The sequence below is a fragment of the Mustela erminea genome, chromosome 1, assembly GCF_009829155.1.
Source record: "Mustela erminea isolate mMusErm1 chromosome 1, mMusErm1.Pri, whole genome shotgun sequence".
NCBI lineage: Eukaryota > Metazoa > Chordata > Mammalia > Carnivora > Mustelidae > Mustela > Mustela erminea.
Genome location: NC_045614.1, coordinates 105,794,943 through 105,820,784, shown reverse-complemented (window position 1 = coordinate 105,820,784; position 25,842 = coordinate 105,794,943). Strand labels below are relative to the sequence as shown.

The following is a 25,842-nucleotide window of genomic DNA, read 5'->3' as shown; positions in this document are numbered from 1 at the left end:
ATGTAGAAGAATGTCCTTGTCTTTGAGAAATATACACTACAATAAGTAGGAGTCGTAGAGCCATATGTTGGCAACTTACTCTCAAATGGCTCAGGGAAAAAGTTATTTGAACTATTCTTGTAACTTTTCTGTAAGTTTTAAGTTATTTCCTAAAAAAAGAAAAAAATAAATACATCTAACATTGCCCACCTAGCTAATTAGAAAAAGGTAAAAGTTTACCAGCATATTCTGTCAACAGGTCTATGAGGAAACACACATTTCTGGCACAAACGCAAGCTGGTACAATCTCCATGGAAAGAAATTTGGCTAGATGTATCTAGCAAAAGAACATACATGCATTTATTCTTTAACTCAGCAGAAGATAGACTATGCCAAAGATAGACTGGTGGAAATAAGAAAAGGCAAATATATGCACAAGCCTTTTGATTACAGCACTATCTTTAAAGTAAAAAACTAAAAAATAAAATAAAATAAAATCCTTCAATAGAGAACTGATTGAATAAACAATGGTTTACCCATACATGAGAGTACTAGAAAACTGAAATAATGAGCAAAAAAAAAAAAAAAAAAAGTTATATATTCTGCTATGAAAGAATCTCCAGGAAACATATTTAAGTATGTAAATACACCTGAAATTAATATAATATTGTACATCAACTATGTTTCAATATTCTTAAAAAGCAGGTAAAGCAAACATGCCAGCAAATGTGAGCTAAACCTGTATGGTATACCCCTGTTATCCAAGCAGCAGTGTAAATATATACACTATTTTGTATATAGACTATATAGAAATGGATATTATATATCATTTCTTTGTATCTTTTCAATGTAAGAATAAATCAAAAACAAAAAAAATTATTCTTACAGAGACAGTGAGTGCACAAGGTAGAGAAAAGAGGGATAGGAGCCAGACTTCCTGAATGTTTTGACTTACAGGTTTAACTTTTGAACCATGTAGATATTTGATATAATATCTGGGTTTTTTTAAAGATTTTATTTATTTATTTGACAGAGAGAGATTACAAGTAGGCAGAGAGGCAGGCAGAGAGAGAGAGGGAAGCAGTCTCTCCACTGAGCAGAGAGCCAGATGCGGGGCTCCATCCCAGGACCCTGAGATTATGACCTCAGCCGAAGGCAGAGGTTTAACCCACTGAGCCACCCAGGTGCCCCTGATATAATATCTGTTTTATTATTTGATATATTATTTGATATTTGATACATTATTTGATATGATATCTATATTATTTTATCTTTTATTTTGATATTTTATATAATTTATATATTTAATATATAATTTTATTGAATCTATGATTATATATTTTATATCATATATATTTGTGTATAATACCCACATAAGCTAATACAAAAATATATTTGAAAAGTTAACACTAAAAATCTAAAGCAAAATGAATGAGATAAACCTATTGAGCTGCTGATATAATCATACAGAGAAGAACCATTTCAAGCAACTTTGAAACATAAGTGTTTTTTTAAACATATAATTTGTACATTTCATATGGTATATCACAAACAGAGGAAAAGAAACACTCCAACAAAATCTCAAATTGTTTTTAGGAATTATATTCTTTCCAGGTGTTTTGGCTTTCAACTCTGAAATTACTATGTATGAGATATAGAGAAAATGAGTAATTTGTTGCTGTCATTGAGAATTGCAACTTCTGAGATAAAGGAGAGACTAAAGTAAAATCAACAAAGTTAAGTAAAAAGCCCGCAGTTCTAAACTTGAATTAGAAATGTCAGAAGATGGGAGTCCTGTGTGACTATCGGTTAAGTATCCAACTCTTGATTACGACTCAGGTCATGATCTCAAGGTTGCAAGATTGAGCCCCGTGTCAGGCTCTGGGCTGGGCATGGAGCTTGCTTAAGATTTTCTCTCCCTCTGCCACTCCCCCTACTCTTTCTCTCTCCTCTAAAAAGAAATGTCAGAAGACTAAATCTGTCTTCTGAAAAGGCCAAGCAATAGTGACTAACACCATAGTGAGCGCTCTGGTTGAGGTCTATAATAATATATAAGAGCTCTTTGGAAAAAAGGATGAGTCCAGGTTTGGAGCAGGAATTGTCCAAGGTAAGTTTGGAATATCCTATCATATCAGAAAGCAACAAAACTTTTAAAGGCTACTGGGGTCATAGCAGAAGAATTCAGAAGCCAACCTGAGGAGGCACTCAAAAGCCAAAGATGAGAAAATTCGAGCACAGTAAGAATAAAAATTGCTATGGATGGAAATGTGTCGACCCATATGATCGCATAATGACACTAAAAAATCCTTTAAGGAATGCTAGAGGATCAACCCATTATTCTGAAAGTTGGTACATAACAGGAAATAATCAAATATTAATCTTGTCTTTCTTAAACAAACTGAAACTCAGGGTAATGAAATAGTTGAGGAGAGTGTTTTTCTTTATATAAATATTCCACTTAGTATGTGAAAATCATATGATAGAAGTAGGAATTTCAAACTCTTAATGAAATAGTTAGTCTAAGTCATAAACATTTATGTAGGCTAACATCACAAAAAGAGGATAATCAGTATGTATCTTTCATTGGAACTATGCAATATCAGCTATGAAATATTCTTGTCAAAAACTCAAGCCTCTAACAACCAATTTACAGGAAGTGTAGACCACAGAAAATCGTGTTAAATAATTTTATGAATATGTAACCAATATAATCTAAACTGTAGAACCCCTAGGATGAACTATTTGCTTTCCTCAATAAAAAATTTGTGAGGAAAAAAGTAAGATATAAAGGAAGGAATGTGTAGAGTTCAAAGAAACTAGAGACTTATCAACTAATAGCAAGATGTGGGCTTTATTTGAATATTATTTGAAAATATACGCATGTATAAACACACACTTATGGTTCAATTGGGAAAATTTCAACTCTTCTATGTAATTGATTTTTTTAAATTACGGAATTATTTTAGGTTTTTTTAGGTAAAAGAATTAAAAAGGAATCTTTATATTTTACATATACACTGCATTTTTTTCACATTAAATTACATGATATCTGGGATAATTCAAAAATAATCCAGAGAGACGGATGAAAAAGATTCAGTGTGTTATGATTGTAGAGTCTAAGTGATCGCTATATGGGATTTCATTATTATATTCTTCCCATTGTTGTATGTATGCAAAACATTTCATCACAAAAGGTTAAACAAGAAAATGATCAGGGTGTTCTTAAAAGGGGAAGTTTTCCTTCAGCCACAAAAAGGAGCAGATCTATCTTCCCATCCGAAACAAATGCAATATACATATATTCATATATGTATCGATATTCATATACAAAATATATGAAACAGTAGTTTTAAATACCTAACATAAACAACATAAGACAGGAAACAAGTGAAGGTGCCCTACAATTGCTCAGTTTACTGTCTTTAGAGAGTTCCCAGGCCATTGTGCAGGAAGGGGGAACCCAGACAAAATCCAGAGGTCTCCCTGACTTCAGAATATAGACATGACAGTCTATAGAGACTAATCATCACATACATTTGAAGAAGCTACTAGCAAATGAACAATTGAACATATACCTTTTGAACTACCACTCACGATAGCATCAAAATCATGAAATATTTAGGAATGCATCTTAGAATGTGTAAGACCCACACACCGAACACTGCAAAACATCACTGAGAGAAATCAAGGACCAAATTAACAAAGACTGAAAAATGGAGACATATACCATATCCATAAGACAGAAGACCCAAATTTATTAACATATTTTTCACAAATTAATCTATAGGTTCAACACAATCCTAATCAAAATTTCATCATGTTTTTTTCTTGTTAGAAATTGACAGTTTGATTCTAACTCAAAGGTTATAATATCAGCAAAGCAACACTGAAAAGAAGAACAAAGCTAAAGGACTAACATTATCCTATTTAAAGACTATTTTTTTCTTCATTCACCCCACCTTTATTTTTTTAAACTTTATTTTAGTTTTTCAGTGTCCCAAGATTCATCATTTATGCATAACTAATTATAAAGCCATTTGATGGCATTGTTATAGAGACAAGCAGATAGATGATTAGAACAGAACAGGGAGTCCAGAAGCAGATTCATCTGTGTATGAGCAATATTTGACCAAGATGCAAAGACAACCCAGTGGAGAAAGGACAGTCCTTTCAACAAATGGTATTGAAATATTTGAATGTCTATTTGCAAAGAATGAACTTCAGTTTAAAAAAAAAAAAAACCTCGAAATGCAATATAGATCTAAATGTGAAAGCTAAAACTGAATATTTTAAAAAACAATCTAGTTTTTGTTTTGTGTTTGTCACTATCAATCTCTAAGGGAGACTGCCCATCTATCATGAGTTTAACATTATTTGATAAGACTGACCATATAAATTATGAGTTCCCAACAGCATTCAACTATCAAGTAGAAGAGTTATATACAAAATAAGAATAAAGCAGATGTTGGAAGTCCAAGTGAATTTCAAAAACAGTTTTCTCACTGTCCAACATGTCTTCCCAATTCTGTCATTCTGTTGTCTCTTCCTCAGTGTACATTTAAGACCTCAGATGAAGTTTTTTATGGCCATTAATAGGAAAGAATCCTAAACACTTTGTGGTATTAGATCCTGGCTTAAAAGAGCCCCAGAATGACTGTGGAGAAGGCCATCATCATTCTCCTTCACAGTGGGCAGAAATCCACCTATTACATTAAGTTTCCTATCATGCCTGAAAAGAAAGATTCCTAGAAGACCAGATCTATGCTGATTTATAATAGGGAACAAAGAATTGTTCTGAAAGATTGCAAGTATATTTGCCCATCAGAAGGACATTATTATGTCCATAATTATGGACATATATTATGTCCATCATTATTATCATTAATGATGTCTAGTCTGGAGAAGGCCTTTTATATCTGGAGAAAACAAAACAACATCACTCTATATTTTATGTAACATTTTGATCCTGAAACCTAAATCATTTCTGCTTGGGCTACAAGTTTTATAGATTTTTGTTTGCTACTTTGTGTTATAAGAAAATATCTGTTGCAGTTGTTAATTATGGCCCCGTTTCCTGGGAACCGGATAGATACGTTCATAGGATTGGAAAAAGAAAAACTAGAATTATATCCACCAGCCCATTCTCATAATTACTATCCCATTTTGAAAAATGTCGATCGTTTCTTGATAAAATGCATTGTTCAGATCCTTTAGGAAAATTTTCTTCTTTGTACTCTCTAGCCTACTATGCAACAAAGTTGTTAAAAACTGTTAAATCTGTTCAATCTACTCTAACCTTTAACAAATTTCCCAGATGTGTAGAATTTCCAAGCAGGGCTCCAGCTTGTAACTCTTCATATTGAGAAGGATTTGATGAACTTATTCTAGAAAGAAAGTAACTCATATTTTCCTATTGTATTGTTATAAAAATGTATTTTTGAATCTCAAAAAGTACCTCACCTCAATTTATTGAATAGATATTCATTAAAAACTTACATATGAAACACTTATTTACATTAGGACACCACAGAAAAGTTTAATAACCTTGGGTTAGTCAAAGGGGTCTTAGATGTAATGCAAAAAGCAAGGTCCACAAAAGGAAAATATGATAAACTGTACTTTAACAGAAGTAGAAATATGCACCTTTTGGGAGACATTGTAAAGAAAATGGAAACGATAAGTCATAGAGTGAGAGAAGATCTTTACAAACCATATTTCTGATAAAGGCTTTGGATTCAGAATATAGAAAGAACTTCTTCTCGAAAGCTAATTAGAGAAAACAACATAATAAGCAAAAGATTTGAACAGTTACTTCACCAAGAAGATATATAAGAAGAAAATAAGCACTTGAAAAGATGGTCAGTGCCATTAGTCATTAGGGAAATGCAAATTAAAACTACAATGAGATACCACTACACATCTGTTAAAATGGCTAAATTTTTAAAAAATGACCATACCAAGTATAGACAAGAATGTGGAGGCCCTACAATTCTCATACACTGCCAGTAAGAATGCAAAATGGTACAAACACTTTGGGAAACAGTTGGGCAGTTTCTTAAAAAGTTAAACATTTACCTGCCCATATGACCCAGCCATTCCACAATTATGTATTTCCCCATACAAAATGAAAGTGTATGTCCATGCAAAGACTTGAACTCAAATTTTCATTGAGACATCATTTGTAATACTCTAATACTAGGAACAATTCAAATTTCCCATCAGTAGGTGAATGGAAATACAAACCAATCTATCCATACACAGGGGTTCGCCTCAGGAATAAAAAAGGAATAAACTATTGACATATTTAACAAAAGGACACATTTAAAAATAATTATGAATTTTATCCTTGTAAAATTACCCCAAAATATGTTATAAAAGACATAAAAATGCCTACTGAATAATACCATTTATATACAGTTCTAAACATGCAAAATCATTGACTAAGGATGGGGATGGAGAGAGAGAGAAGTTGAGAAGAGGGATTACAAACAGGTACAAGGCAACCTTTGGGAGTAATGGATAGTCATTATCATTATTGTGGTGATAATTTCATGGATAGTTACACAGATGTACATAAGTTAAAATCTATCAAATTGTACATTTTAAATATGCTCCGTTAGTTATATGTCAATTTTATCTCAATAAAGTTTTTTTAATGTTTATTTTATTTTATTTTATTTTGATTTTTTAAATTTACTTGACAGAGATCACAAGTAGACAGAGAGGCAGTCAGAGAGAGAGGAGGAAGCAGGCTCCCTGCTGAGCAGAGAACCTGATGAGGGGCTCCATCCCAGGACCCTGAGATCATGACCTGAGCTGAAGGCAGAGGCTTTAACCCATTGAGCCACCCAGACGTCCCAGTAAAAAAAAATTTTTTTAAGGCAAAAATGCCTCAAGCACTTTATTCCGTTAGGTAAATGTACAGAAAAAAAATGCATATGAAGATGAGAGTAGTAGAAACAGAGATAAAAATTTAAATCCTGTTTTGATTCATACGAACACACACAGATCTAAATTAATGAGACTTACCTTTTCTCCGACATACAGAGACTGTAATACTATTATGTGATTCAACTAGGCGGTGAAGTTTTACAGATTGCTGAAAGAGAGGAACGGAAAATAGGAAAAGCCTTATTTATTTGAAGATACATCCAAAGTATTAATTCAGTAAAGCATTAGTCTCTTTAAAGATAGAACACTGTCTTGTGCCTGACTGAATATGCTGGCTAAAAACTAAGGACTAAGTAGCCAATCAGTCAACAGAAAAGTCATCCAGCTTGCTGTCCGGCTTACCAACAATAAGTATGTGTTCTTTGGTAGAAAGGAATTTCCCAGCCTGCTTGGTTCACTCAAAGTCGTTTTTGATATCCATAAATTTGTCTTTAGTTCTTTCAGTTGAGAACATCAAGAACTTTAATCATTCAAGATATGTGTTTATACCTAAATAGCTTCACGAAGCATTATTTCAGGCTTGAGTTATCCCACATCAGAGTTCCTAATCTATAACTTTATAAGGAGTTTGGTGGTGCCTGCTATTTCCTCATAGTATATGTTGTATTAATATATGAAATACATAGGACACTGAGAGTGAATCCATAACAAGATAGAAAAGAAAGATATAATAAGATTATATTAGATTTCACATTAATTAAGAAACTGTTGTGTAAAAGAACTACCTGCTTCTAGGAGTTAAAACTCCTAATCATTTAGTGTATTCATTTTTTTATTCTGATTTTGCTATTTAAGACACCCCCTAAATCTCTGACATCAAACCATTTACAGATCTGACTAATATGTCCTAAGAATGATCAGTAGAATAATATAAGGTGAAAGATAGAGTGTTCTATTGTTAACTTATTCTTTTATTCATTTTTGCATTCACGCAACTTTATTAAACAACCTTTATGGGCCAGGGACTATGCTAAGAAGTGGAGATGCAATGGTTAAAAAAGAAAAAAAAGATATGATTCTTACCAGCAAGGAATTTACAACCCACCGGGAAAAATATTTTTAATCAAATAATCACAAACATAAAGGTATCATTACAATCAGAAATAAGGGGGGAAAATGTTCTTTTGGAGCATATATAGCCAATGGAAGCAGTAAAAATCTTCCCGAAAAAAGTGGCTTTGAATCAAATAGATTGTTGAATCTCTGAATGTCAAACTCAAAAGAAATATTTGGATTTGAAATATTTATAAATTTAAAAGTCACTTTAGAATTCATTGGTATACAGTTACAAGAATAATGAAGAATCTCTTAATATAGTCACGTGAAAAGGACAACAAGACATAGTGTTAGTAGAAGCAATAACAAAACTGGGTAGGAAATGATATAATGATGCTACCTGATGCTAATATAATGATGCTATAGTTTGCATATTGTTTTGATGTTGAGACACTCCTCCCCAAAGAAAAGCCAGGTAGAAGAGGAGGAACTCTAAAAAGAGACTAAGAAAGAACTACTAGAGAGGATGACAGTGTGTGTCTCTGAAGCCTAAGGGAAAGAGCGTTCCAGAAAGAAGCAATGGAGCAGGTAACTGTCAAATGCAAGGGAGAGGGTTAGCGAAAGCTGCAATGCGGAAAAAAAAAAAATGTTCACTGTGGGAGGGGGACTATAAAATCTGCAAACAAAAGACTGACAATCCAATAAAAATTAATGGAGGACATGAATACAGTTCACAGTGAAAAAATACAAACAGCTTAGGACTTGACCAAGTGCTCCAATCATAATGGAAACATGCTGTTAAAGTTATGGGATTCTATTTTCACTTATATTGGCAAAGTAAGGAAAACCAACACCCATCTACTATTGGGAGGAGTGTAAATTGTTTAAGAGGCATTTTGACCACGTCTATTAAAATAATATATCTAGTTTATAATTATAATTTCAAGTATAGAAATTTTATATCTCATACAAGTCATATATAAGGAGACAATATACCTGTTATATACATAACTACATGTAATATGAATTATGCATATTCATAATTTATATATATTTATAAACACACATATATGTGGAGGTGTAGGCAGGTATATGTGCAAGAATTGTCATTATTTTAATAGCAAAAAACTAGAAACAATCTAAATATCCAACAACATAACTGGTTTAAAAATTATGGTACATCTAGAGAAAACACATTTGTGCAGATTTGGGATGATATTTAAGATATATTAGGTGAAAAACGCAAGTGCAGAACAGTGTGCATAGTGTATTTCCGTTTGTGTGAAACAAATTAGTGTACATCTGTTTAATACTGCTAAACATTATAGAACATTTGGACCCAGTGGATGCCTTCAGAAAGGGGATCTGGATACTGGGAGAACCAAGGTTGGAGGGATATTTATTTTTTATTTACATTGTATTGTCCTATTTGAGTCTTTTAAAAATTATGTCCCTGTATTACTCCTTCTACTAAGAAAAAAATAACTAGCTTAAAAAAGGAATTTAAAAAAGAATTTAGGGGCGCCTGGGTGGCTCAGTGGGTTAAGGCCTCTGCCTTCGGCTCAGGTCATGATCTCGGGGTCCTGGGATCGAGCCCCGCATCGGGCTCTCTGCTCCTCAGAGAGCCTGCTTCCTCCTCTCTCTCTGCCTACTTGTGGTCTCTGTCTGTCAAATAAATAAATAAAATCTTTTAAAAAAAAAAATTTAAAGCTACCTATGGCATTAGGATTATAGTGGTGACCTTAACAAGAGTTTTTTTAATGGAGTCGCAAAAGTGAAAATCGGGTCTGTATAGCGAAAAGTGAGAAGGAGATCAGTAAGTCATGAGAGAATGCATAAAGAAGTTTTCCTACAAAAGGAAGAAGAGAGGCTGAGTAGTAGCTAAACGTAGAAGATTTATCAAGAGAGGGGATTGTTACTTCCCTTGAGCATGTTTAATGCTGATAGAAAGGCCATTGGGGGAGTGATGGAGGAGGTCCACTTACAGTGACCATGTAAGTACCCTGAGCAGATAGAAAAGGATGCTATTGCAAGCATAGGCAGAGGGCCCTTTCTCCTCTGTAATAAGAGGGCAGGGCAGAAGGGAGGCAGAGACAGGGTCATTTGGGAGTTTGTGGGTGGGGAGTTGAGCAAATTCCTATCTTATAGTTTCTAACTTCTTTGTGGAACAAGATGGGAGATTATCTACTGAATTAGAGGAGTGGAATAAGAGTAATTAGGCATCTCATAAAAAGTGAGGAGAGTTTGGTTTGAAACCTTACTTTTGAGAATGGGAGACTGTGATCAACCAATCTCTTCTACATGACTTTTTCCCAAAAGCACTTAGACCCCTTGATGTGGGCATAAAGAAAGACAAGTGTTGGACTCAGGCTTTAATGAATAAGTACCATCCAAACAACATGGGCAAAAGAGTCATTATTAAATAGACTCTACCGCCTTCCACCCTCTCCCACCACCTTCAGGATCTAACAGTGCTATCTGCATATATCTTTTCACTTATTCACAATTCATAGAATTTGTATCTTCCAACTGATCAGCCTGAGTAAACTAGAGGGAAAAACATAACTTGGAAGGCTAGGAATTGGGATGTGAGAGAAGGAAAAGGAATAACATTATTTGGCATAAGTACTTGTGTTAGATATTCACAAACCTGATCTCATTTATTGTAGAGTTGGCAATAACTATTTCCTGATTCTTCTTTCTAACAAAATTTCAATAAAGTTCCTACTGATCTCTTTCTGTGGGCACAAGATTGGTGGGAAAAACTCACCTCTCTGAGATCATAGACCGTCAAAGCTATGGACATGATGGACATAATTATGATGGCAAAAGCATATTCCTTATAGTCTTCACTAAACCACAAACAGACACTGAAGAGTTGAAATATGTAAAATGGATTTAAAACCTGTTGGCAGGAAAACAGGAAGACAAAAGGAATAATTAGTCTTCACATTAACTATTCATTGACCTGTTTGCTTTCATAAATCACCCTATACAATATTCTCATTCTTATTACATTTATTCAGCAATTATCATATGCCAGACACTGTACTAAGCAACTTTACTTAAATTTTCTCTTTTAATTTCCATAATTACCTTATTACCCAGAAGCTATTACTTATCACCATTGAAAAGGTGGAAAAGCTGAGTCTCCCAGACCTTGACAAACTTGCTCAAGGTCACGCAGCTGTAATAGCCACAGATTAGGGCTTGAACCCAGGCAATCTGGCCCTGGAGCCCTTACTTTTAATCACTGTTAACATTATCATTTACAAAGTAGTGTCTCATGGATCCTCATACTGACCATCGCAAGGGTGTTGGGTGTGAATATTTCCAGGTCCTGTTTACATGTACTGGCCATAAGAAGGCTGAAATTAAGACTCCAGGTTTACAAAGTTAAAATGTTCTCAAGTCTGTTGTTCTTTCTTATGACACACCATCTATGATCTTCAAAGCCATCAAAATACCTTAGATTAATGGCTAAGTTGAAAACCACAATTGCTCATAAGTAGAGAGCCAAGCTGAAAGTGGGAAACTTGTCACCGAATATCTAGAACACTGTGGAGAAAGGAGAGGCTAACTCCAACAGTCGTTAGCCTGTTTTGGTTTAAGACTTTTTGTACCCTTACTCCAATACTTTCTAGTTTCTTTCTATTTGTTTAGGATGGGAACATTATTCCTTGACTCTGGTTAGGGAAGGAACAAACAGAAACATTTCCTTTCAGTTTCTTTTGCTTCCTTCCATTCCTGAAAGAAAACATGCTAGAAATATTCAGAAAGTACCTTGAATTTAATATGTTTTTTATAAAGGAAGTAGTGAAGTGCAAGAAAAGACCCAGAGTACAGCTTTACAGTTATAGTTTCATAATAATCATGGCTAAGTGAAAAATAAGCCCAGTAGTAGAGTCAAAGAGGAAAAATTCAACTCATCAAATGATGTTTAAATCCTTTTTCTCCTCCCACACACACATTGAGATGAAGAAAACTAGTAAGTCCAAGCAGATGTTTTTCTTCCTATAATTCTAGATGTTGAGGAAATTGTATATTGTGTTCATAAGAAAAGTTCTGAGTTTTTTAAATTTTTAATTATTATTTCAGTTTCACAAATTTGAGACAGACTAAGAAACATAGGATTAAAAAGGAAAGAAAGAGAAGAAATGTATGTTTATCCAGTTATAAAAGGATAAGTGGATACATCAGCATCATATCTTATACTATATCAGGCAACATGTACAAAAGATGGTCTCTGAGAAAAAGAGTAGAAGAGAGATATGAAGAAACTATACTTTGTATTTTTTTAAAATATCCCAAATTACAGTTATGTATTGACAAGTAGCATTCCTGATCTTTTAACTAGAACTGAATTCCTTTATTCTCCAGCCAGGATGAAGAGAAAGTACTGATTACCTCCTTGATGAGTAGTTTCCAAATTGGTGTGATTTCAACATCAATAGTATTAGGCCCACATATTAACCTCCTACAGAGAGAAATCATAGATCAGTTAGTTATTAATAATAAAAATGAAACCCACTTTTTACTTGTTCACAAAAAGTTCTTTTCACTCTCTCACAATCAACAAAAGCCCCCATCCTTTTCAAAATAAGTGAGGAAGGGGAGAGTTCCCAAGACCAAAAACAATAAACTTGATCTTTTTGCATCTGTTGAATTGACTCTTCCTCAGGTCTAAATATTTCCCTGATGGCAATTTGGGTATTTAATTTAGCCATTGCCTCATTAAGGTAGTTCCGAGATTGGCACTCTCTCAACTCTGTCCCCAACTTTGCCTCTGTGGATGTGGGATGGAGGGATAATTACAAGAAAATTGTTTTACCTTCCTACGCTTGTTCAGCTGTGGGAAGCTGCAGAATTTGTTTTAAGAAAAGATGTTGAGGACATTAGGCTGCCGGCAAGATAGCAGAGGAGTAGGAGACCTAAATATCGTCAGGTCCCAGGAGTTCAGCTAAATAGTTATCAAACCATTCTGAACACCTACAAACTCAACAGGAGATTGAAGAGAAAAAGAGCAGGAATTCTAGGAACAGAAAATTGAGCACTTTCTGGAAGGTAGGACATGTGAAGAAGTGAATCCAAAGCAACATACAGGGGGAGGGGCCTGCTCCTGGGAAGTGAGAGAGCAGCAGTGCACAAAATCAGAACTTTTAGAAGTCTGCTCCCCTGAAGGACATCCCTCCAGAAGCTAAGCAGGGGGTGGAGCCCTCGTGGGGACAATGTGGTCTCAGAACCCTCAGGGTCACAGAGAGACTGGGGGTGTCTGAGTGTGGCAGAGCCTCCACATATCAGAGCAGGGAAGCCAGCTGGAGAGATGGAGACAAGGAGTGGTCTCTCAGCTCGAGGTTACCTTAAACTGTGATCCAATGCACAGTCGGGCCACTGCTCTTCAAGCAGCTACCCCACAAGTGGCAGATCTGGAGAGATCCCTTCCTTCCTCCTCTGAAAGGAGCAGTGCGGGAGCACACTGCAGGAATATGCTGGGTTTGGAGACTCCAAACCGGGTTGTGCACCATAGACAGAAATGCTCAGTCACAGGTCAGGTGAGTACGAAGCCCAGCCAGGGACCAGGGAGAGGGAGTGATTGACTGCTTTTCTCTGAGGGTGCACTGAGGAGAGGGAGGCTGACATTTTCACTCCCATCCTTCAAAGCTCTATGGAAAGCATTCAGGAACAAAAGCTACCAAGAGGGGCGCCAGAGAGACTCACTGGATTAAGCCTCTACCTTCAGCTGAGGTCATGATCCCAGGGTCCTGGGATTGAGCATCAGGCTCTCTGCTCAGTAGGGAGCCTGCTTCCCTCTCTGTCTCTGCGTGCCTCTGACTACTTGTGATCTCTAGCTCTGTCAAATAAATAAAATATTAAAAAAAAAAAAAGCTACCAAGAGTGAACTGAAGGAACAGGTTGCTTAGCCTGGCCCCTGGCAAGGGCAGTGCAATTCTGCCTCAGGCAAAGACATTTGAGAATCACTACAACAGGCTCCTCCCCCAGAAGTTCAAGAACATCCAGCCAAGACCAAGTTCACTGATCAATGAGAACTGCAGAATGCCAGAGCTAGGGAAAAGCAACACATAGAATTCATGGCTTTTTTCCCCATGAATCTTTAGTCTTTCAAAGTTAAATTTTAAAAAAAAAATTCTTATTCTATTTTTTGAATTTTTCTCTTTCTTATAACTATTTTATCATATCAATGCCTTTTAAAAATCTTTTTAAATTTTCATTAGTCATATTTTATCCTTTCATTGTATTTAACCTTATTTTTTGTACACATATAAGTTTTTTTTTTCTTTAAAATTTTGGGATAGAGTGTCTTCTAATAGACCAATATATACCCTAAATCTAGCACATGGCTTTGTTCTAGCATCCATACTAATCACATTCTTTCCTCCTTTTTTATTTTTTTTAACCAACTTCTTATCAGTTACTTTTTTAGAATCCTTTTTTAATTTTCATCTTTAAAGTCATATTCCATCCCTTCATTGTGTTTACCTTATTTTTGTATATAGATAAGTTTTTTTTTCTTTAAAATTTTGGGAAGGAGTTTCTTCGAAGAGACCAAAATACACCCAAAATCAAGTGAGTGGCTCTATTCTATTCACTGGTCCAATATATATACATATATTTGTTTTCTTTTATTCCCCCTTTCTTCTCCCCACAGTTTTAGGTCACTTCTGATTTGGTTAGTGTATATTTTTCTGGAGTCATTACTACCTTTTTAGCATTTTGTTTTCTCATTTATCTGTTCTTATCTGGATAAAATGACAAGATGGAAAAACTCACAAAAAAAAAAAAATGAACAAGAGGAAGTACCAATGGCTAGGGACCTAATCAATACAGACATTAGTAATGTGTCAGAACTAGAGTTAAGAATGATGATTATCAAAGTGCTAGCTGGGCATGAAAGAAGCATGGAAGATATTAGAGAATCCCTTTCTGGAGAAATAAAATCCTTTTCTGGAGAAACAAAAGAACTAAAACCTAACCAAGTTGAAATTTTGAAAAAACGCTATTAGTGAGGCACTATAAAAAATGGAGGCTCTTACTGCTAGGATAAATGAGGTAGGAGAGAGAATTAGTGATATAGAAGACCAAATAATAGAGAATAAAGAAGCTGAGCAAAAGAGAGACAAACAACCACTGGACCATAGGACGGGAATTCAAGAGATGAGTGATACCATTAGACAAAACAATATTAGAATAATTGGGATTCCAGAAGAAGAAGAAGAAAGAGAGGGGCAGAAAGTATATTGGAGCAAATTATAGCAAAGAATTTCGCTAATTTGCCAAAGGGAACAAGCATCAGAATCCAGGAGGCACAGAGAATGCCCCCTCAAAATCCATAAAAATATGTCCACACCCCATCATCTAAAAGTGAAACTTACAAGTCTCAGTGACAAAGAGAAAATCCTGAAAGCAGCTCAGGACAAGAAGTCTATAACATACAATAGTGGAATTATTAGATTGGTAGCAGACCTATCCACAGAGACCTGGCAGGCCAGAAAGGACTGGCATGATATATTCAGAGCACTAAATGAGAAAAATATGCAGCCAAGAATATTATATCCAGCTAGGCTATTGTTGAAAATAGAAGGAGAGATAAAAAGCTTTCAGGAAAAACAAAAATTAAAAGAATTTGCAAACACCAAACCAGCCCTACAGGAAATATTGAAAGGCATCCTCTAAGCAAAAAGAGAGCCTAAAAGTAACAGGCCAGAAAGGAACAGAGACAATATACAGTAACAATCACCTTACAGGCAATACAATGGCACTAAATTCATATCTTTTAATAGTTACCCTAAATGTAAATGAGCTAAATGCCACAATCAAAAGACACAGGGTATCAGAATGGATAAAAAAAACAAGACCCATCAATATTCAATCTCAAGAAACTCATTTTAGTCCCAAAGACACCTCCAGATTTAAAGTGAGGGGGGGTGGAAAACAATTTACCATGCTAATGGACATCAAAAGAAAGCTGGGGTGGCAATTCTTATATCAGATAAATTATATTTTAAGCCAAAGACTATAATAAGAGATGAGGAAGGACACTATATCATACTTAAAAGGTCTGCCCAACAAGATCTAATAATTTTAAATACCTATGCCCCTAACATGGGAGCAGCCAACTATATAAACCAATTTAATAACAAAATCAAAGAAACACAGCAACAATAATACAATAATAGTAGGGAACTTTAACACCCCCCATCACTGAAATGGACAGATGATCTAAGCAAAAGATCAACAAGGAAATAAAAGCTTTAAATGACACACTGGACAAGATGAACATTACAGATATATTTAGAACATCCCATCCCAAAACAACAGAATACACATTCTTCTCTAGTACACATGGAACTTCTCCAGAATAGACCACATCCTGGGTCACAAATCAGGTCTCAACCATTACCAAAAGATTGGGATCATTTCCTGCATAATGTCAGACCACAATGCTTTGAAACTAGAACTCAGTCACAAGAGGAAAGTTGGAAAAAACTCAAATACATGGAGGCTAAAGAACATCCTACTAAAGAATAAATGGGCCAGCCAGGAAATTAAAGGAGAATTTTAAAAATTCATGGGAACAAATGAAAACGAAAGCACAACTATTCAAAATCATTGGGATACAGCAAAGGCAATCCTGAAAGGAAAGTATATGGCGATACATGCCTTTCTCAAGAAACAAGAAAGGTCTCAAGTACACAACCTAACCCTACCTCTAAAGGTGCTGGAGAAAGAACACCAAAGAAAGCCTAAACCCAGCAGAAGAATAGAAGTAATAAAGATCAGAGGAGAAACCAATGAAATAGAAACCAAAAAAAAAACAGTAGAAAAATCAACAAAACTAGGAGCTGGTTCTTTGAAAGAATTAATAAGAGTGATAAACCCCTGGCCACACTTATCAAAAAGAAAAGAGAAAGGACCCAAATTAATAAAACCATAAATGAAAGAGGAGAGATCACAACCAATACCAAAGAAATACAAACAATTATAAGAACATATTATAAGCAACTATACACCAGCAAATTTGACTATCTGGAAGAAATGGATGCATTCCTAGAGACATATAAACTAACAAAACTGAGCCAGGAAGAAGTAGAAAACCTGAACAGACCCATAACCAGTAGGAGATTGAAGCAGTCATTATAAATCTCCCAACGAACAAGACCCCAGGGCCAGAAGGCTTCAAGGGGAATTCTACCAAACATTTAAGGAAGAATTAATACCTGTTCTCCTGAAACTGTTCCAAAAAATAGAAATGGAAGGAAAACTTTTAAACTCCTTTTATTTTTTTTAAGAATTTATTTATTTATTTATTTGACAGAAAGAGATCACAAGTAGGCAAAAAGACAGGCAGAGAGAGAGGTGGGGGAAGCAGGCTCCCCACTGAGCAGAGAGCCCAATGTGGGGCTCGATCCCAGGACCCTGAGATTATAACCTGAGCTGAAGGCAGAGGCTTAACCCACTGAGCCACCCAGGTACCCCTAATCTCCTTTTATGACCTTGATCCCAAAACCAGAAAAAGACCCCATCAAAAAGGAGAATTACAGACCAATATCCTTAATGAATACAGATGCAAAAATTCTCACCAAAATACTAGCCAATAGGATCCAACTGTACCTTAAAAGGATTATTTACAACAACCAAGTGGGCTTTATTCCTGGGCTGCAAGTTTTGTTCAACATCTACAAATCAGTCAATGTGATACAATACATTAATAAAAGAAAGAACAAGAACCATATGATACTCTCGATAGATGCTGAAAAAGTATTTGACAAAATATAGCATTTTTCTTGATCAGAACTCTTCACAGTGTATAGATAGAGTGTACATACCTCAATATCATCAAAGCCATTTATGAAAAACCCACAACAAATATCACGGTGAATGGGGAAAAACTGAGGGCTTTCCCCTAAGGTCAGGAACATGGCATGGATGTCCAATATCAGCACTGCTATTCAACATAGTACTAGAAGTACTAGCCTCAGCAATCAGACAACAAAAAAGAAATAAAAGGCATCTGAATTGGCATAGAAGTCAAACTCTCACTCTTTGCAGATGAAATGTTACTTTACGTGGAAAACCCAAAAGACTCCACTCCAAAACTGCTAGAACTCATACAAAAATTCAGTAAAGTATCAGGATATAAAATCAATGCACAGAAATCAGTTGCATTTCTATACACTAATAGCAAGACAAAAGAAAGAAATTAAGGGGTTGATCCCATTTATAATTGTACCCAAAACCATAAGATACCTAGGAATAAACCTAACCAAAGAAGCAAAGAATCTGTACTCAGAAAACTATAAAGTAAACATGAAAGAAATTGAGGAAGACACAAAGAAATAGAAAAGCATTCCATGCTCATGGACTGCAAAAACAAATATTGTGAAACTGTCTATGCTACCTAAAACAAACTACACATTTATTGCAATCCCTATCAAAATACCAACCTTTTTTTTTTTTCAAGGAAATGGAACAACTAATCCTAAAATTTATATGGAACCAGAAAAGACCCTGAATAGCCAAAGGAATGTTGAAAAAGGAAACCAAATTTGGTGGCATCACAATTCCAGACTTAAAGCTCTATTACAAAGCTGTAGTCATCAAGACAGTATGGTACTGGCACAAAAACAGGCACATAGATCAGTGGAAGAGAATAGAGAGCGCAGAAATGGACCCTCAACTCTATGGTCAACTAGTTTTTGACAAAGCAGGAAAGAATGTCCAATGGAAAAAAGACAGTCCCTTCAACAAATGGTGTTGGGAAAATTGGACAGCCACATGCAAAAGAATGAAACTGGACCATTTTGTGTGTGGACACCACACACAAAAATAGATTCAAATGGATGAAATACCTCAATGTGAGAAAAGAATCCATCAAATTCCTTGAGAAGAACACAGGCAGCAACCTCTTCGACCTCAGCTGTAGCAACTTCTTCGTAGAAACATCGCCAAAGGCAAGGGAAGCAGGGGCAAAAATGAACTATTGGGACTTCATCAAGATCAAAAGTTTTTGCACAGCAAAGGAAACAGTCAACAAAACCAAAAGACAAATGACAGAATGGAAGAAGATATTTGCAAATGACATATCAGATAATGGGCTAGTATCCAAAATCTATAATAAACTTATCAAACTCAACACCCAAAGAACAAAGAATCCAATCAAGAAATAGGCAAAAGACATGAACAGATATTTCTGCAAAGAAGACATCCAAATGGCCAAGAGACACATGAAAAAGTGCACAACATCCCTCCGCATCAGGGAAATACAAATCAAAGCCACAGTGAGGCACCACCTCACACCAGTCAGAACAGCTAAAATTAACAAGTCAGGAAATGACAGATGTTGGCGAAGATGCAGAGAAAGGGGAACCCTCCTACACTGTTGGTGGGAATGCAAGCTGGTACAGTCACTCTGGAAAACAGCATGGAGGTTCCTCAAAACATTGAAAATAGAACTACCCTACAATCCAGCAATCACACTACTGAGTATTTACCCTAAAGATAACAAATGTAGGGATCCAAAGGGGCAAGTGCACACAGAGACTTCTAGCAGCAATGTCCACAATAAACAAACTATGGAAAAAACATAGATGTCCATCAGCAGATGAAGGGATAAAGACAATGTGGTGTATATACACAATGGAACATTATGCAGCCCATCAAAAAAATGAAATCTTGAATTTGCAATGATGTGGATGAAACTAGAGGGTATTATGTTAAGAGAAATAAGTCAATCAGAGAAAGCCAATTATCATATAATCTCTCTCACATGAGGAATTTGAGAGGCAGGGCAGGGAGTCGTGGGGGATAGGGAGGGAAAAAAATGAAGCAAGATGGGATCAGGAGGGAGACAAACCATAAGAGACTCTAAATCTCAGGAAAAAACTGAGGGTTACTGGGGGATTGGGTGGGTGGCGGAGGGATAGGGTAGCTTGGTTATGGACATTGGGGAGGGTATGTGCTATGGTGAGTGCTGTGAAATATGTAAGCCTGATGATTCACAGACCTATACCCGTGGGGGAAATAATACATTGTATGTTTTTTTTTTTTTTTTTTTTTTTTTTTTTTTTTTTTTTATTTATTTATTTGACAGAGAGAGATTACAAGTAGGCAGAGAGGCAGGCAGAGAGAGAGAGAGAGAGAGAGAGAGAGAGAGAAGCAGGCTGTCTGCCGAGCAGGAGCCCGATGCGGGACTCGATCCCAGGACCCTGAGATCATGACCTGAGCTGAAGGCAGCGGCTTAACCCACTGAGCCACCCAGGTGCCCCTACATTGTATGTTAATAAAAAATAAAAAAATAAATTTAAAAAAGAAAAATTGTTGGGATCTCAAAAATAGCTCTTGCACACAGTTATATAGCTCTTTAATTGAAAACCTAGAGCTATGTATCTATGATTATGCAGAGCAATGACCGTTTAAGAGTTATTTTGCTGTTGGGAACACCAACCACTCTCTCCTTGCCTTCTGTATAGACTTTCAGTTCAAATAGATTGGGCAAATACATTAGAGCAATGCCTCCTGAACTTTAATATTCATACAGATGACGTCATGATCTTGTTAATGTGAAGACTCTAATTCAATAAGGATGATGAATGGTCTAAGATTCTGCATTTCTTTTTTTTTTTTTAAGATTTTATTTATTTATTTGACAAAGAGAGAGAGAGAGATCACAAGCAAGGGGAGCAGCAGAGAGGAGTGGGAGAATCAGGCTTCCCAGTAAGCAGGGAGCCTGATGCAGGAATTGATCCCAGGACCCTGAGATCATGACCTGAACTGAAGGAAGATGCTTATCCAGCTGAATCACCCAGGTGCCCCCAGATTCTGAATTTCTAACAAGTTTCTAAGTAATGCTGATGGCAAGGCTCTAGGTCCCCCAATTACTAAGAAAAAGGGTGGAGGAGAATGTGAGAATCATAGAAACTTAGGACCAGCAAGAACTTTATAGGATCCTCCTTGCCTTATTAATAATTAGGCAACCAAATCCCAGAGATGAGAGGTTACCAGCTCAAAACCACACAGTGAGATTTTGAGAGATTCTAAACATTCCACACTGTGCCCTTCCTCTTCTTCTTCCACCTTCCATCTGTGTGACCTTGTTAGGGCCATCATACCTCTGCGAGTCTCAGATTTCTCATGTGTTACACTGGGAGGATAAGGACATTTGTTCTACCTCCCCGACAAGGTTGCTCTAATGAAGTGAAAAAATATATGTGCATGCATTTAATTTAACCATACTGAATAGAGCATTACAAGGTTTTCTGATATTGACCAGCTAAGATAACGACGTGCTGGGCTCTCTAGTTGCTAATGGTAACTGTCTTTTGGAGCTGATGTAGGTAACAGGAGGCATGGTACCTAATCTCTTGTTCTTCTTTTGTTAGACCTGATCCAAATTTTAGATGTATCTTGGCAGAACTGAGCCAGTCTTCCAAACAACTGAAATAACAATAATGAGAAAGACATATTTAGAAATAATATTTTTGAGATAAATTTCTCTTTTGAATGAAACTGCCAAAACAACTTACCCAATTTTCTGGAACTGTCCTTCTAAGTTGTTCCAAACATATCTTATTTTCTGCACTTTTATGCATCTCACCTGCAAAAGAAAAGTACTAAGAAAGTCTCTAGTTTAAGGATTTGTAAATACATAGCAGTTCAGTAGCTAAAGAAGCATCTGGGGAAGAAGCAAGGATAGAGCCCTAATATACTTAAAATGATCCTTTCCTAACTTACCCCAACCTTCCCTAATAACACAAGTGGCCTTCTCTATTAGAGGTTATTCAGTCAGTGTGTATCATGGGCCTACTATATGGATAAGCATGTGACTAAAACTTAGTCTCTGCATTCCACTATTTGATAATCCAAAAAGTGAAAAAATGTTACAAATGAGAAAACTAGGGACACCTGGGTGGTGCAGTCAGTTAAGTGGCCGATTCTTGGTTTGGGCTCAGAGCGTGATCTCAGGGCCCCGACCTCAGGATTGTGAGGTGGTGGAGTCCCAGGTAAAGCTCTGCACTGAGGTTGGCGTTTACTTGGGATTCTCTTTTCCTCTCCCTGTGACCCTCCTTCTTCTGCTCATGCATTCCCTCTTTCTCTCTCTTTCTCTCCCTCAAATAAATAAAAATCAATCTCAAAAAAAACAGAGAGAGAAAACTATACCATACAGTCAAACATATACATGTCAAACAAATAAAAATACAATAAAGTAAAATTTGTAGTACTGAAATGTAGAAATATAGAGAGGACAGATGTCTGAAGGCATCATGAAGGAGATGACATCTGAGCTGCAGCCCTGAAGAGTTGGAAGACTTTTGCTCAGATGAGAAGGAAAAAGGGCATTTCAAAGAGATTATGCACAAGTTAGTCATGGGGAGGGACAAATGAGTGGGCCCATTTGACTCCAGACCGGAAAATGAGTCTAGAAAGATAAAGATAAATTAATAAAGAGCGTACAGCCTTAAATGCTAGGATGAGGTATCTAGGGCATTTTCTTGTAGACAATGGACTTGCAGAGAGAACTACAGAGGAGACAATGACAAAGATTAGACAGGGAGCAGGTTCTAGAAGACAGTGAGCAAACTATTGCAAGAAAATGTGCTCCAGGAAGTGAGGGTCTAAGGGACTGGGCAGTAAGAAGGGAAAGTAAGGTTCATGCTGATGGCAATTAGGCATTCTTGTTTCTGAATTTCTTTAAGCACTTTATATGCACATCTGAATCTCTGTCACCTAGTGATGTAACTGATGCAACTGAGCACAAAGCAAGACTGTCATACGGTTATGGAGCCATGCTTATAACCTCATTTTGCCCACTGGAATTAACTAACAAGCTTTTAAAAATACTAATGTTGGGTTCCACCTCCAGGTAATTCCTATTTCATTTGTCTGGGTTGCAACCTGTCCATAAATACTCTTAAATTTTCTTCGGATAGTTCTAATGTGCAAAGTTGAGAAACGGTGTTCTTCCTTTTACAGCTTCTCTGATAATTATGTCCTTGAGAAATTCAAGTAAATTCTTCTACGCCTAAGTTTCCCCATGAATTAATTGAGGCAATTAATTATCCATGGCAGCTCTTCTGAGTATGTTCTAGACCCATGAATAGGATAGTCCATATAAAGGTTAGATAAATTCTAGAACTGGTAGAGCATATAGCTGAAATATAATAAGGGTCCAACAAATTTTTTTTTGTAAATAAGTGAATGAATGCTTTGTACAACCACATGACCACTAGAAATAGAGGTTAAATCCCTAAACTTCAACACCTGGGTTACACTAAATGAATCTCAACACTGTTCAATAAATATATGTGTGTGCACATGGAATGTGCACACACACACACACACACATTCGTAGTTACCCAGTAAGAGTGTTAAATGCTGTATGTTTTATTTTACAGAATGGACTTATTTCAGCAAGACTCATTGCAAAATAACTTTAAAAACTAAATCCTACTTTCCAATTGATTTTTAATCTATAAAGTTAGAGTGCACTGCCACTGGGAGTGATTCTTCCTTCACAAGCTTCAAGATGGAGTGAGGAAAAAGTGCATGAAGGCGGTCATGGCCCATGTTGAGACTTCACACTTCCTGCCTCACACTTGCCATTCCTGTTCAGTCCCTGTAATTCTGTAAGCAGAGCTGGACTGTACTCACAGATACTGTCTGTTGAGGACTTGGGGGCCTTTCACACATTCTCTTTAGTCTTGTTCATCATCCTCTGGCACAACAGGCATTACTTTCACCTTTACTCCATCCTTCGTCCCTGAATTCATTTTGATTAAATCATTTGCCCAAGAACACACCTATTAAGAGGCCAGGGTCAAATTTGAACTCAAACCCATCTGGCTCCAAAGTCCAGTCTCTCAAAGGATATAATGTTCAAACAAGTCTCAGAAGAAGATCTGAAAAATCCCATCACTGCCAGGATTCAAGCTGAAGAAAGTGAGGGTTGCCTCCTTTATTAATACCCTAGGTTCAAAATTCTGAGTTAGAACATGTTTAAAGGGCAAGCTATGGGAGAATGTGAGGGCCCTGCTCCATTAGGGAGCCTAAATCCACACTGAGATTGAGAAGCTAATAAAATATAATGGACACAGAACATTAACAGGTGAAGGCAGCAATAACGGAGAATAAAGAGGTTACTGGTAAATTTTACCTCAGGCCAGAAAATAGAAAGCTCCATTATCTCCTGATAATTTCTTGAGTCCATTCATCACAGAGTGAGAAGAATGATCCCATCAAAGACCTTTCAAATATCTTTAACATTACCCTAGCAGGAATCATTTCTGCCTGGAGTCTCTCTGCTTCCCTTATCCCATTCAGAAGCTCTGGACCCAAGTAAGAGGATGTGAAGTACAATATTTGCATGGGGTGGAGTTTCTTTGCCCATTTCCTGGAACTTCAGACCAGGAAATAGTAATTAGGACATCAGGGATATGCAGTGGGGTGATTGTCATCTTTCTTCTCAGAATCAGGAACCTTGTCTCTCCCCAGGCTTCCTGCTCCTCATTTCTTGTTGGAACACGTTGTGAGAGCATCCTGTTTAACAGGTTAAGCACTGGGTTTTCCTTTTGCCTGTGATTCCCACAATAATCCTTAGAGTCTCCTCTTAGCCTGCACTTATACGCCTGACAGAGCTCTTTTGCTGCAGGTCTCCAAACTCTCCCTGCAGGGCCTGAAAGGTTGTCCTGTCCGTACTGTTGCTCTTCTCACTGTCCCATTCAGTATTGTCATGGCTGAGCCTGTGGAACCTCCCTCAATTTCAGTGAAAGTTTCTGTCCTTTATGAATGTAGCTTAGGACGGTTCACAAATCACCTTAATGTCTCATCTTAAGTTTACAACGGCCTGAGAAACAGGCACAGGAGTTATTGCTCTCGTTTTATAAGCAAGAAGCTCAAGGCTCAGAGAGGCAGTAATTACCCAAACTCTCTAAGCCATATGTGGTAAATGAAGATATCAAGCCTGGGGCCAGGGCTTTCCATTTCAAAACCTCTGTCCCATCTTTACATTTTGATTATTTAAGCATTTCTTCATCTTGTTGTCCACTTATTTGTTTGATGCAATTAGAAAAGGTGGAGGTCAATAACAATCTCAGGTACATAAAATTGATTTGGGATGCCTACTTACCCAGGTGAATGACCACCTGTTAGTTGAAGGTGTTAGTTGAAGGTGTTTGACCTCTTTTGTTTTTGTTTTTTTAGGAAATTAAGACAACTGGATGACAACAATTGACAATAGAGAAACTGCTCAGCAATTGACTTTTATTATTTTTAAAAATTGACCTTGAGCTCATAAAACTAAACAGCTGTCTACACATACATAAATTTAAGAGAAAATAGTTGTCTTATAAACTATGCCTTTATTATGAATGTTAGCTAGTCATAATCCAAGTAGTATTAATTTAATATGGAGAACAGGGAGTAACCAAATACATTTTTGAAAGACAGAACTCAAAATAAGATCATTTGAAGACATAAGAAAAGACCCTAGGATGTTTCTGGGCAATTACCTTTAAGTAAGAGAAACCCTGTTTCATACATTATCAAACAAGGTCTGATGGTACTAAGAGCTAATGTGTACTGAGCATCTACTGTGCACCTGGCACCGTATTATTCTTTGTATTCCTTAACTTATTGAATGTCATCAATGAACAGTAGAGGTAGGCATTGTCATCATCATTCCATACATGAGGAAACAGGTTCAACAGAACTCAGTAACAGATCCAAGGCTGTACAGTTTAAAAAGATGAAGCTGAGATTTGAACTCAGCTCTGTCTACCTCCAAAGTGCATGTTCTTTATAACGTTCTATGCATACTGTAGAAGATTGGCACAGTGGAGAATCTAAACTTATATTTTGGGGAAGAATGATTACATTTCTCTAGCATCAGCAGTTACCATACTT

General features: G+C 36.4%; 1 protein-coding gene across 5 annotated transcripts in view; it reads right to left on the bottom strand.

Moving 5' to 3' along the window:
* ATP13A4 (ATPase 13A4) overlaps positions 1-25,842 on the bottom strand; it is a 128,743-nt gene that overhangs the window by 55,440 nt on the left and 47,461 nt on the right. For 4 of the 5 annotated variants that reach the window (XM_032337676.1, XM_032337692.1, XM_032337709.1 and 1 more), the window contains exons 4-8: positions 21,468-21,538; positions 21,298-21,378; positions 12,334-12,403; positions 10,697-10,831; positions 7,009-7,078 (exon numbers count right to left, since the gene is read on the bottom strand). In XM_032337676.1, the coding sequence (XP_032193567.1) occupies positions 7,009-7,078; positions 10,697-10,831; positions 12,334-12,403; positions 21,298-21,378; positions 21,468-21,538 (427 nt within the window). Of the gene's footprint in view, positions 1-7,008; positions 7,079-10,696; positions 10,832-12,333; positions 12,404-21,297; positions 21,379-21,467; positions 21,539-24,094 lie in introns of all 5 variants that reach the window. The other variant, XM_032337683.1, reaches the window with a different exon arrangement.